General features: G+C 39.7%; 1 protein-coding gene across 1 annotated transcript in view; it reads left to right on the forward strand.

Annotated features, from left to right (window-relative positions):
- Window positions 1–15,097, forward strand: part of LOC126282212 (fibrillin-2-like) — a 687,537-nt gene that overhangs the window by 480,745 nt on the left and 191,695 nt on the right. Inside the window, exons 31-32 of the mRNA XM_049981761.1 lie at window positions 5,062–5,200; window positions 9,930–10,043. Coding sequence (XP_049837718.1) covers window positions 5,062–5,200; window positions 9,930–10,043 — 253 coding nt within the window. The remainder of the gene's footprint in view (window positions 1–5,061; window positions 5,201–9,929; window positions 10,044–15,097) is intronic.

A 15,097-nucleotide genomic window follows, 5' to 3' on the forward strand; every position in this document is an offset into this window, starting at 1 on the left:
CTGTAGACTGTGTGTCTGGAGAGAACTGTTCCAGTGGCTGCGGCAAGGTCCTGAGCAAGACTACCTGCAGTACTTCGTGGCTGTCTGCGGGCACTGATGGTGAGATATCAGTCTTCCTGTAGTGTTTTTCGCTGTGGACGTCCCATACTGTAGCGCCTGGACATGTTTCCTGTCTGCTAGAATTGTTGCCATAATCTTGAGATCACACTTTGTGGCAGACGGAGGGCTCGTGATACGTCCTGTTGTGTTTGATTACCCTCCAGTTGCCCTAGTATTCTACCCCTCATAATGTCATCAATATGTGTTCTTTGAGCCATTTTAATTACACAGTCACGATTAGCATGTCTGAAAATGTTTGAACACTTACTCGCTGCACCGTACTCTGACATGCACCAACATGTCTGCGTATGTGGACTGCTGCCAGCACCACCGTGCGACGACCGCAGGTCAAATGCACCTCATGGTCATACCCCGAGGTGATTTAAACCCACAAACTGCCCACCAGAGCATTGTTTCATCGTGTATCAGCATTATCTTTAATTTATGAGCATGAGTGTATATTTCTATTTTGAGAGGCCAGTGTCAGAATACCCAGACTAATGAACAGGGGTTGACAATAGATTCACAAACTTACGCCACTTATTACCCAAACCACCCATTTCTGATCCAAAGATATTGTTTGAGAATGGGAAGAGTTAGCGCAAAATATAATACCATGAAAATAAGCAAAGTAGGCTACTTTTTGTGTCAAATTATCCCTTACTTCAGATACCATTCGAATAGTAAAAATGGCAGCATTAAATTTTCTAACAAGATCCTGAATGTGGGTGTTCCATGACTTGTTTATATTTATCAGCACCATACTGCAAATTAGCATAAATCACATGAAATTATTAATGAATTAATTAATGCTGTTTCTCATTTTGTGCAGAAAAATTAAAATAACAACATTATGTAGTCAAATTTTGGACTCTACCATTAGTTGTGACAAAATCTTCCATGGAAAATGGTAAGAGTTTGGAACTTCAATGATAATTATTGTGTTTGTTAATTAATGTTTCAAAGTACTGTACAGGAAAACAGGACTGCCAGAATTTCTGTCAGTGTAGGTCACCTTTCTCAAATATACTGATGAGTTCATAGCATTTTGCGTGTTGTGAACTGTATCACTGACATCAGTTAATTATATTTCTAAATTGTGAGTGCCCCAGAGAAAGCTAATTACATCAGCCAAAGTGATAACCTGGACAATAAATTCATGTAAAATTAAGTCTAGATAACACTGTGAGATTTTCATGTAAGTGTGTGTTACATTCCAGTAGAAGAATGAATAGAAAGTAAGATAAAAATTAGCAAAATTTTTTTTATTATTTTTGGGAGTAGAAAATACATAACAGGTTGGAAGGATTGGCCACACTACATGGACAAAATAGATAACAGAATACTTTTTAGAGAAAAAACACAAAAGGCAGAATACCATGAAAGAAAGAAGTCTGCAAATGGGAGGAATGACACTCTCAAAGGATGAAAGAAGTCTGGGAGCAACAAAAATTAAACACAAAGAAGCAAAACCGAAGTTGCTTTATCATGTCCTCCATAAAGGTTACTCAGACAATAAATAACACTTGAGTGTAGATGATTTGTTATACTTTCTCGTATTTTATCTACAATGGAGAACATGGTTGTTGAAAACTTTGTACAACAGTAATATTATGCTATTCGGTTGTCTCTCTCTGTAGCCAGCATGTGTATCCATTCAGCTTGTGTAGCTGCTGTGCAGAAATTCCAGGTTTAATATCCAGTATAAGCAGGGATTTTTCTTTGGTGGGAAAACTGGAAGAAGGTGCACTCTGCCTTGCGAGGCCAGTTGAAAAGCTGCTTAACGAGGAGGAGTGACTTCCAGGTTGCAAAGCTGAGATTGGCTAGGAGAAAGGTGTGCTGACTTCATGTCCCTACAAACCACAGCCAGTGACCTAATTGGCAGAGTATGATGCACCACCTGGTCACCATTTTAAAGCCTTCAGGATCTGGTTGTGGAGTTAATTTTTAGTTTTTAGTTTATGTTGTTCAAATATGTAGCAGGCACCATGAAGACAATGTTGCTCCAGCATGTTTGCTACAATATAACAATTTTTGCAACTATTGTCCCTGTAATTTATGTATTGACTAGCTTAAGTGAGTATGCAAACTCACAAAATTCCACATATCTCTGTTACTGAGTGACCTGTTGCAGTAACAATCCCACTTACAGTGCTTATGCATAACATAGAAACAACATTTCTCCTAGGAGAAACATGCCTGCACACCTCTGGCACATATTTGTTTGCTGTAATCAGATAACCAATTTGAATATGTAAGATTTGACTTATTGTGAACAATACTCCAGTCTTACAGTGCTAGGACTGCTTGGCTGAGCTTACCTGTGAACATATCTCTCAAGCAAGCTTATGCCATCATCAAAACTCAGTCTGTACCTAGTTACATCTTATCCCTTAGTTTCAACAAGAACTCTACCTCACCAAACCCTCTGACAATCTCTCCTTCCTAATCCATAATTTTTCATCTCCCTCCTTTGTGGACGCACAATGTTATAATGTTATATTCCACCCACTCCCCCCCCCCCCCCCCCCCCCCCCTGCTCTCTCTCTCCTCTCCTCTCCTCCCTCCCACTCTCTCTCATTTTTGTTACTGTACCAGCTACTTTTTTCATCTTCACTTTAATTTTACAAACCCAAGTCTCTTGTATTTTTAACTTCTTGATCCTAGTGTACATCCACTTGCTATCTACAGGTTTATGAAATGTTTCCATTTTCTGTCTTTTACTCATCTTCATAGAATGAAACTAGAAAAAGAACAAATTCAACAACCCCCTGTAGCCAGACAACAAAGATTATGTCAGTACACACTATCAAAGTCAAAGTTGGCAGCCATGGAGGTCTATAACAGTAAAATTAGTTTTCCATTACATACAAGTAAATGATAAATGAGTGATAAGCAAGGAGTTCCCTGATTTGAAGATAGAATGGGGTTGGTAATGGAGGGGGGACTAACAACAGTACAAATACAAGAATTACTTCATAACATATAGATGTAGGATTGTTAATTACAGCTAAATGGTATAGAACAGATCTCAGAGAGTCTGAATAGTAATTAGTCTACAGGATGAAGAATTGAGCTTGAAAGCAGTGAGGTGCAGCTCTTGGGAATTTGGACTAAACAAGCACTTATACAAAAAATGTCCACAACAATAGAATGACCAAAATGAGTAACAGTGTAGATATTGTGAGCAGCTAGAAAAATGAGAGGTAATATTCACGTAAGTGAAAAAATTATGTTAGCGGTAAAGAAACATTCATATGTGCTCAGCATACTAAATATTTCTCACTGTTTGGACACAGGATACTTGCAACTCACACATATCACTCTGCTTTTGAGTATAGGCTTTATGGCTGAATACTGTCACTGCTAATTAAACTGAAGGTGTTATCTCCAAAGAAAGGAACCATTTGATGTTATGAAGTCTATAAACAGAAAGAAAATCAAATAACTTCCTTGGTGTGCCCGCCATCCATTTGCATGAATACATATCCCACACTTATGAAGTACGTATTTGTTACAGTCATAATTACATCTTCAATTCCAAGTTCGTTCCCTAATCCGCTTTTCTGTTTTCCTGTTTATTAATTCCCAGCATACATATCTCAGCTGCTCACTGAATTACCCTAAGCTTTTTAATAGTTTTTACATTTACAATCCATGTTTCACATTCAGAAATAAAAATTGCTTGTCTACACTGATTGAACATTGGAAAATCTAGGATGTAATAACTACAATATTAATTAGGACATATTACTACACACCACATAAGCAAACAGACACATTTAGTAGAAGACTGTTGGATAAAGTTAAGATGTTGGCTAAAGTCCTCCATCAGATCTGGAACACACACACACACACACACACACACACACACACACACACACACACACACACACACACTAATCACATTGTAATTGATTTTTCAAGCCTACTTTGTTGTGTTGAGTTCCTCCATTCTATGTACACTGGATTCAGTTCACTGCAGTAGAATAAAGGTGGTTCCAATAAGTCCCATTAATGTGTAACCCTCCTTTGTTTTATCAATTCTGGTACCTAACACTGCTATAATTCTTCCCCCCCCCCCCTCTCTCTCTCTCTCAAATTTATTTTTTAAATGGGGGGGGTGGGGGGGTGGGGGACATACCTCTCGCTCCTCAGGGGCTACACTAGTTGAGAATAGACCAACATTTGAAAATACCATGGTGTTTATTTACTGAAAAAAATAGGGTGTTAATGCACTATTCAAACATGTGATTGTTGTTATAGCTGTACAAACTAAAGTATCTGATATCTGAACCATTTTATTGATGTGAATTATGGTCTTTCCACAATCTGTTCCAAAAACATCGTTCATGTGAAACCCAACTTTGGTTTATCAGTAGAATACTGGGGAAGTGCAATCAGTCTAGAAAGGATATTGCTTGCAAATAATTTGTGTGACTGGTTCGAGAATATTGTTAAAGTGTGTGGGACCCATACCAAATAGAATTCACAGGGGCTATTGAATGTATGCAGGGAAGGATGGCATGAATGGTCACAGATTTGTCTGATCTATGGGAAAGTTCACAGAGATACAGAAGGAACTGAACTGAAAGACTCTTGAAGATAGCCATAAAATATCTTGAGAACATCTGTTAACGAAGTTTCTAGGACCAGCTTTAAATGATGACTCTAGGAATATACTACACCCCCTGTATATCGCTCACATAGGGAACATGAGGATAAAATTAGAATAATTACTGCATGCACAGAGGCATTCAAACAATCATTCTGCCTGTGTTCCATACGTGAATGGAAAGGGAAGAAACTGTTATAACTGGTGCAATGGGACATACTGTCTGCCATGCACATCACAGTGGTTACAGAATATAGATGTAGATGTAGTTGTGGTGGTTATTTTCCATGTCATAATTTGTGGAAGGTAGTGTTCATTTATATGGAAAGATGTTACTTTTTTTGCAGGTTGTCCTTGAAGATATTAATGAATGTGAAGAACTGGAGAATCTTTGTCGGAATGGGCACTGCACAAACACTTTTGGCAGTTTTATGTGCTCTTGTAATGATGGATTCCGGTTGCATGAAAACAATGCACAGTGCATAGGTAAAGTCTGAAATCATTTTTTAAGGAAACTGTGTTTCTTTCACTCACTTTCTTATGTGGAGAGTGGAAATAAACAGCTTTAAAAAGTAATTTGTTTAAACTACAGGTTTATCTAAAAATTAATTTGTAGCAGTGGATATGGCCAATACAACCAATTTTGAATAATCAGTTTATCATTGAAAATACATAGTATTAAATAAATACAATGTTGTGAGAGGTGGAAAAAATATAAAGCCGAAGTTTAAATGTAGCACTTAGAGAGTACATTTGCATAGCACAGGGATATTTTCCGTCATATGTAAGCTTCCCCATCAGTCAGGTAAATTCAAGTATCATTTTGTTCGGTATGATGAAGTAGTCCTTCTTGCCTCTTTGACTCACTTATCTCCTCTCTCACAGGGAATCCCATCAGATTGCAGTACTTCTGAGTTAGTACTGTCAGTCCATCACATTTTGATATTCCAGAAAAAGAAACTGCAGTATGGATAAAATGTGTTACAAATTAACAAAAAAGTCATAGAAACAGTTGAAGAGTTTTCCTATTTAAAGCACAACAAATAGAGGGGTGGGGTGTGTGTGGGTGGGGGGGGGGGGGGGTGTATGAGTAACCATGACCTGATGTAATTCTAGTAAACTAAATTGTGTTTTCTAATCCAAGCTTCCAATTTGTCTGGAAAGGAAAGCGTACCTACGGTTTTGAGTTATGGTGGTAACACATATACTATAAATGCATAAACCATTTACAATCTGAGGCTCTCTCATCGAGTAGTTGTAGTGTAACATATCACATTGTTACAGTGATGTGTATTTAGGACTGATGACTGATGACCGTTGACTGCTGAAAAAAAATATTTGATGTAGTCTGGAAAGTGGTACAAGCATGTTTCCCTGTATGTGCATCCTGATTGAATGGCAATGGAGATGGTATTTCTACTGAATGTGATGACACTGTCAGTGGCTTGTATTTTGCCACACTTGCAGTGTTAGGAGACGGCTGTGACAAGGCTTTAAAAAATTCATGAAACAAAAGAAGTTCAAGTATGAGGGTTAGCTATTAACTGTAACGCTGATTGTTCACCATGTATTTAAGGTACACTTGTCAAGCAGACAGAGAATTCTTTGAAATTATTTCCTGTGTGTAAACAGTTGTTATAATATATGCAGTTTGTGAAAGAAGAAAATTCCCTCATTCAGTAGTGTGGAGAGAAGCAGTCTGGTGTCAGGTTTTCCTGTGTTAAATAGTTTATTATAATATACGTGGTTTGTGAAAGAAGTCTGTTGTTGAATTTTGAGCACTCCGCAGCACGCTAAAAAGGAGAAGTCAGTATAGCTGGACACAAATTTAGAGAGAGAGCGAGAAAAAGAGAGAGAGAGAGAGAGAGAGAGAGAGAGAGAGAGAGAGAGAGAGAGAGAGAGACAGGTAATGGCAAAAAGGCATTTTGATATTAGAAGCCTACCCTCCAGCTAATGTATTGCGTTATTCAGCAGAACTTTCACAGAGATACCAAGTAAACATTTCACAGTGGAGAAGTGCATTTCTTTGATACTAATAGGGACAGGTAAAAAGACTAATGTATGAGGGAAGAGATTGTAGTGGAGGATGTAATTATGATCTAAATGATATTATATAAAGTGACTGTTATTTGCTTTATAGAAAAATGGTAAATGCAACAGGATGTATACAACCTGGGACAACTGGGAGATCCACAAAAAGCCTGGGAATTTTGTCATCTGGGAGAAAACTGGGAAAAACCTGGGAACTTTTTAGGATTCTGGGAATTTTTCATCATTTTAATTTTCACTTACATGTTTGTAACTTTGACTGGTAAGAACCAATACTCTAACAAAGGATATTACTGTTATCTCGTTACTGCAGAATAATACTGCAGCAACAAAACATGAACGAGACGAAAAAAACAAAAATAAAACTTAAGTTGTAAAGGAAATGCACCATATACAACAACAAACCACAGTGCTCATACAAGCATCTGCCAACAGCAAAATGTGTCAAAGGCTTTGGGAAGACTATGCAATGCTTCATAACAAGTTGCCTCTGATGAGTGTGATAATCACAGCTGCTTACATCAGATTCGTTTGAGCCGTTGCAAGCAAGCTCATGCGCATGCACAGTTGAGTCACGTAGGAATAGTACCTTCTCCTGCCTCTGTCTACAGAAGTGAGGCAGTTAGCTGTATAAGCAGTAGCAGCAAGCAGCAAGGTGCTACCTGATAAAATTTTACTGGCACACCTAAGCTGCCAGATTCACACATGTGCAACATGCCCGGATCTAGGGAGCGGGGGCAAACCGAGGTATCTACCCCAGACAGGAATTTCAGGGAAAGCGAGGGGGACACCAGATCCATACTCTTGAGGAAAAAGACCTTGTTTCACAAAGTACCTAGCATCCAGCACACGTTGGTCTTTCGATAATTTATATGATTTTGAAATGCATGCTGCTGTTTTTTGAACAAATTCTGTTTCTGAATGAATTATAAGTTGATTTTTGAGTGCGTGCATAGTGTACATGATGTCTCTGCCAAGGGAATCCTCTTCGCATCTAAAAATAAACTTTCCTGCAGACAAAAGGGGATGGGGCTATACGACCTGAGCGGAATAAAGCCGAATGGGTGAATGCCAATCGCTGTTTATGTCATTGACTGGGTTTGCAAATGATAAGCATCATTGTAATTACTAGTGAAATTCATAGATTCAGACTGCCAGAGTGGAAATAAACAACTGGAATAACATAAGTAGCCAAGTAAATGAAATTTTGACAGAAAATTTTTGGTCAGGCTGCTACATTAGTAAGGGCTAATTGTACAGTCCCCAACTAGCAGCCATTAAAGTTATATTCTGGGAGTAGTGTGGAAAATGCGTTGTACGAACACGTAATAATGCCTAACTGGAGAATAAATGCGGTTGGTGACTGTGGCAGGGTTAGTGAAGTTAACCGGAGAATAAGTTTTGACACTGGCAGGAATAGTTACATGCTCATAACCGTCTAGGTTGGGCAGTGGGCCCCTTCTGCCTGTGATTTGTGACATGCAAAACTGCTACGTATACTCTTTCAGCAATTTGACAGCCCTGTGGCCTCTATTCAACTTCGCAACTGTTGGTATGCGTAACTCACTGCAAGCCGGCCTGCACCTGGCTGTAACTTGTGCTCAGAATATTGCACTAAACTAACTTTCCCTATCTTAAATAGTGGTGCTGCTACAATACATTCACATAATTACAGAAGGCTAAAGTGTGTTATTAGCTCAGATTTTGTTTTATTTCCACCTATCTGACAGTCAAGCATTAATCACCTTGCAGAACAATGAAGTTATTTTTGTCAGTTTGCTAAAGAAATTTGGCTTTTATTAATCTGTTCCACTGAAGGGTTGATTTCTTTGAAACAAAGTGTTTAATTCCACACTATTGGCTAGTCTCTACTGTTCACTGCATTTCAAGTGCACATTTTCATCGTATAGCACATATGGCATTATGTCGTAATAAAGAACCAAACATGAGATAATACAGTACTGGTACTCCAAGAAAATTTACATCCGAATGTGGACATACGACTGTGTACTTTAAGTGAATTATACATTTTGGTATGGTTCACAAAATTCTGATGCTCTTGGAGTATCCTTTAATGTCTTGTTTCTTTTATGACATAATGTAGGATATTTTAATATTTTACACACATGAACGTAATGGAGTCCTGCATCATCGTAGCTGCACCTGTTATCTGGCGATCTCTGGCAACTGTTGAAACAAACCTGTTTCTAACAGGTCACAGGAAAATAATGCGAACGGTTGTTTGAAAAGCATTACTTTCGAAGTAAATTTCTTTTTACACAATATAATTTATGTGTGAGAATGGATGATGAATTTCTTAAATCACTCTCATTTAAAAATCAGCTCTTTGAGGACAACCATTTAGAATAATCTCGAGCCCAGAAGATGACATTTACCCCCTATGTCATTGTTAAAAATTTTACTGGCACATTTGTGTGATATATCTTTTATTAATCTCCAAGACCAATGTTATATGTAAAAGCTTTCCTTTTCTTGTAGCAACACTATATTAAGTTAAACCATTAACTTTTCTTATTTGTGTGTTCGTGCTACTTAAAAGTGATGTTGCTGTTGGCTGACTACATCACGTGTCCTATGCTCTGAATATCCACTGTCATTAGCTGGGGAGATCACGTGGCATTGGTACATTGCCCCCCCCCCCCCTCCTCCCCACCCACCCACCCACCCACCCACACACACACACATCCTCAGAATTGAGAGTTCCACTCTAATGAACTAATGGTTTAGTGCTCCAAATTAAATCTGTCCACCTGTTGTCTTTTTGTAACTGAACTGTTAATGGAAAGATTAGATAGCTACTCACTATAAAGTTGCAGGCAGGCACAACAGGAGGACTGTTACACATTAAGCTTTCGGCCAAAACCTTCATCAAAAAAGAAAAACACATGCATGCATTCACCCAGGCAAACCCACTTCACACACACATATGACCCCTATCTTCAGCTGCAGAAGCAAAACTGTTTGTGTGTTTATGGTGAGTAGCAAGACTATCCACTGTTTGACTTTTTATAGTTAAGCTTCCTTTACCTCTGTTATGAACTCATTGTTGACAGTTCATTAACTCACTGAAAATAAAGATCTGAATATTTTGCTATAATTTTATGAAGTGTAAATTTATTTTGACTTTTTCTGTTTTCTATTAAAGATGTAAACGAGTGTGAAGAAGATAGGTCACTCTGTACACCTGGTATGTGCATTAATGAGGATGGATCATACCACTGCATCTGCCCTGAGGGTTACATGGTTATAGCAAATGGAAGTAAGTTTACTCTTATTTTTAATTTTGCTTTGATTATGTTTTGTGATTAGGTGCTTTTCATATATATATATATATAAAATAGAAAGAAACTTCCACATGGGAAAAATATATTAAAAACAAAGATTCCAAGACTTACCAAGCGGGAAAGTGCCGGCAGACAGGCACAATGAACAAAACACACACACACACAGAATTACTCGCTTTCGCAACCGATGGTTGCTTCTTCAGGAAGGAGAGGGAAATACGAAAGGATGTGGGTTTTAAGGGAGAGGGTAAGGAGTCATTCCAATACCGGGAGCGGAAAGACTTCCCTTATGGGGAAAACAAGGACAGGTGTACACTCGCACACACACGCACACACACACACACACACACACACACACACACACACACACACACACACACACACACACACACATCCATCTGAACATATACAGTCACAAGTAGACATTTGTAAACGCCTTTTTTACACTCGCACACACACACACACACACACACACATATACATTCGCACATACACAGTCACAAGCAGACATTTGTAAAGGCAAAGAGTTTGGGCAGAGATGTCAGTCGAGCGGAAGTACAAAGGCAGAGATGTTGTTGAAAGACAGGTGAGGTATGAGCGGCAGCAACTTGAAATTAGCGGAGGTTGAGGCCTGACGGATAACAAGAAGAGAGGATATACTGAAGGGCAAGTTCCCATCTCCGGAGTTCTGATAGGTTGGTGTTAGTGGAAAGTATACAGATAACCCGGACGGTGTAACACTGTGCCAAGATGTGCTGGCCGTGCACCAAGGCATCTTTAGCCACTGGGTGATCCTCATTACCAACAAACACTGTCTGCCTGTGTCCATTCATGCGAATGGACGGTTTGTTGCTGGTCATTCCCACATAGAAAGCTTCACAGTGTAGGCAGGTAAGTTGGTAAATCACGTGGGTGCTTTCACACGTGGCTCTGCCGTTGATCGTGTACACCTTCTGGGTTACAGGACTGGAGTAGGTGGTGGTGGGAGGGTGCATGGGACAGGTTTTACACTGGGGGTGGTTACAAGGGTAGGAGCCAGAGGGTAGGGAAGGTGGTTTGTTGATATCATAGGGATGAACTAAGAGGCTACGAAGGTTAGGTGGACGGCGGAAAGACACTCTTGGTGGAGTGGGGAGGATTTCATGAAGGATGGATCTCATTTCAGGGCAGGATTTGAGGAAGTTGTATCCCTGCTGTAGAGCCACATTCAGAGTCTGATATAGTCCCAGAAAGTATCCTGTCACAAGTGGGGCACTTTTGGGGTTCTTCTGTGGGAGGTTCTGGGTTTGTGGGGATGAGGAAGTGGCTCTAGTTATTTGCTTCTGTTCCAGGTCGGGAGGGTAGTTGCGGGATGCGAAAGCTGTTTTCAGGTTGTTGGTGTAATGGTTCAGGGATTCCGGACTGGAGCAGATTCGTTTTCCACGAAGATCTAAGCTGCAGGGAAGTGACCGTTTGATATGGAATGGGTGGCAGCTGTCAAAATGGAGGTACTGTTGATTGTTGGTGGGTTTGATGTGGACGGATGTGTGAACCTGGCCATTGGACAGATGGAGGTCAATGTCTAGGAAAGTGGCATGGGAATTGGAGTAGGACCAGGTGAATCTGATGGAACCAAAGGAGTTGAGGTTGGAGAGGAAATTCTGGCGCTCTTCTTCACTGTGAGTGCAGATCATGAAGGTTTCATCAATAAATCTGTACCAAACTTTGGTTTGGCAGGCTTGGGTAACCAAGAAGGCTTCCTCTAAGCGACCCATGAATAGGTTGGCGTACGAGGGGGCCATCCTGGTACCCATAGCTGTTCCCTTTAATTGTTGGTATGTCTGGTCTCCGTAAGTGAAGTAGTTGTGGCAAAATGTGTCGGCGGGATATTGTGATATCTTACTCACAGTACACTACCTACCATTAGGTGGTCTGCAGTCAGCTGTGGTTACGCTAGTTTTGTCATGTTTATGTGTCTTGTACAGTACTGTCAACCATGGTTACCTATCATGGTGTCTTACCTTCTTCCAAATGCAGTTTCACTTATGTGTTCACTGTCATTGTGCTGTTTTTACATACAAATTGCGCAGTATATTTAGATTTTCTCCCTTCCACCAGTTGTTAGCAATGAAAGCTTGCTACTCAACAAGTGAAATGGCAGATATGATAGTTTAGATAGATAGATAGAATTCAGATAGATGGTTTAGCAAATGAATGTAGAATGTGAGCACTTGTCCTCAACACTGAAAAATATCAGCAGTGCATAATGCTCTCTGATAAACTGTTTGGTGGACTTTCCCAGCCTCTGAGGGACACAGGTACCCTTGCACCTCTGCAGACTGACAATGGAAGGCCCTCACAGTCCACATGCATGACATGGATTAGTGTGTGCTACGTTCAGTGGAAGAAACCCCCGGGATCAATGTGTGACCTTAGCAGCAGAACAAGGTATGTCTTACTCTCCTATCTGGGGGATATTTCTGAACAATTGCTGTACCCATATCATATACAGCACATTCAGGCCCTGAGACTGCAGAATCATCATAGCAGATAACAGTTCTGTCAATGGCTGTTGTAGAAGTGTGCCACCGATTCACTACTCACATCCAAGATTTTATTTAGTGATGAGACAGAGTTCACAAGAGATGGTGTTGTGAATTTCCATAACTAGCATGTCTGGGCAGATGTAAATATCCAAGAAATTCAGGAAGGAAGGCATCAGCACCGATTCTCAATCAGCATATGGGCAGGCGTTCTTGGTGATAGATTAATAGGGCCATATGTGCTACCACAAACTTAACTGCGGCCCATTATTTACTGTATTCCCTACCTTGCTGGAAGTTGTGCCATTGCAGCAATGCATACAAATGTGGTTCATGCTTGATGACGCACCAAAACACTTTCGTCACAACATGTGCGAATATCTAACACAGACATTTTGGGACCATTGGAGGGGAGGGGGGTGGGGTCATTGGCCTCCTCATTCCTCAGACCTCAATCCCCTAGACTTTTGGTTATATGGGGACACTTGAAGGAATAGGTCTACGCCATGCCAGCCAGCAATGCATGGACACTACATGGTCGTATCTTCAATGTGAGCCAGCAGGTACAACAGTAACTGGGTGTACTTCAAAGGGTGGGTCACTCCTTAGGATGGTGGGCAGAGGGGTGAATTGTCATGAATGGACGTCACGTTGAACACCACCTGTATACATGTGTTTATTGCAGAAAGTATGCATTTCCAGACCAGATCTCAAAATATTCAACACCTTTTTAACACCTTGTATATAATTAGGAAGCTTCACTTAGCTTTCTTTTTTCAGTTGAATGACAGTCACCTAAATTAAATGAATGCAGGCAATGGGAAGGAAATCTGTGAAGATTCAATGCCACGAAGTGATATCAGAGAAGATCAGTCTGAAATTTTGAACTTTAAATGTGATTAAAATTTTAGACTAGTCAAGAACACAAACCCATATTCTTGCTTATTGCGAGGCATCATCCTAACCATTAGGCTATATGACCAAACTTGCTGGCCTGACTGCAGCTTTCCTTGTCACTGATGCTTTACAAATTTCATTGTTATTGGCCTATTCATTTCATTTCAGCGATTCCATTTCAATTGATCTGTACTGCTTGTGGGAAGGTAAACCACTGTCCTCCCCCACAATGCTGTTCCCACATATCTCATGGGGTAATCGCTGGCTGTAAGTTCAGAAACAATAAGAGGAAATGTTCACAAAGAAGATTTGTGTTGGATATGGAGACATATTGGATATGGAGACATATTAAGATAGCAAAATGATTGAGGCTACTGCTTGTTAAATTCAAGATATGTCTCAGTCTGCTACAAATCTTCAGTTGTTACTATATAATTCAGTTTTATATTTTATCTATGCCACAGATTATACTGCATTATTCATCTTCCAAGTATGCGTGGCTTCTCTGGCATAAATTTGTATCTAACAAAGTCCTGAGATTTTGTTGTTATTTATAAGTCTTTTGTGCAATCAATTAATAACTCCTATTGTATTTCTTGAAAGATTGGACCATTGAACCATGTTATGGTTTTACATTTCTAGTCCAGAGACTAGATGAATAAACATTTATTTTTATGGGTTCATCTAATTTCTTTGAGTCATTTTATTGATCTAGTTGCATCTCTGATTTGTTTCCAAAAAAGGCTCTTCTATAAAGAAGGGGGTTGGTGATCTCAGTAGTGAAGTTATGGGAGAACTAAATATGAAGATTCATACTGCTGATGTCTTCTGTGTATCACCAAAGTGCCACCTTGTTTGGTGAATGTTTGTATCCTGCTAGTGCAGGTGGCATGGAAGGATATTGAACTATGGCCTGTTTGTATATCAGATTTTAAGGTTTATTGTCTGTCAATGAAAGCTTTGACAATGACTTTAACGTATTGGGAAAGGGAGTACTTGTCACAAGAGATATGGTGTGACTGGTGCCTAGACTGTGGGGTGATATTTTTTGGTGTTTAAGAGATGTCAATTATCAAATGGAGGTTTTGATGATGTTTTGTTGTTTTAATGTGGACAGGAGTTCTTATATTGTCTAGTAAAAGAAGGGGTAATTAGATGAATGACGAACACTAACTTCACTTAACGAAGGTTTATTGAGCACTTGCACAAAGAAGAAGATGGAGCAAACTGCCTCCGGTTAGAACACGTATGGTATATAAACAGTTACAGAACATTCCAGTAGAATGATTCTTGAAATTTGTGGATGCTTCTAGAATGTACTCGAACCGAATATAGAAATTAAAATTTTGCAGTTCAGGTGAGTTTTGAACTCACAACCCTCCATGCAACAGTTTAGTAATCACTACATCACAGTAACTATGCTATTCAGCTTCTTCTGCAACATTGCCCCATTGTTAAGAGAAGAGCGTCTCGGCGTTATGCCGTCCTGCTCCGGGAATGAGTCATCGGTCCTGCATACTGCGACTCCCAATGGCTGATGTTCACCCTGGCGATGATCTTCTTAGAACTTCCTTTGGCACTGTGCACTTTTTCACCTTTCCACTTGTTGC

This window comes from Schistocerca gregaria, chromosome 7 (assembly GCF_023897955.1).
Source record: "Schistocerca gregaria isolate iqSchGreg1 chromosome 7, iqSchGreg1.2, whole genome shotgun sequence".
In the NCBI taxonomy this organism is placed as follows: Eukaryota; Metazoa; Arthropoda; class Insecta; order Orthoptera; family Acrididae; genus Schistocerca; species Schistocerca gregaria.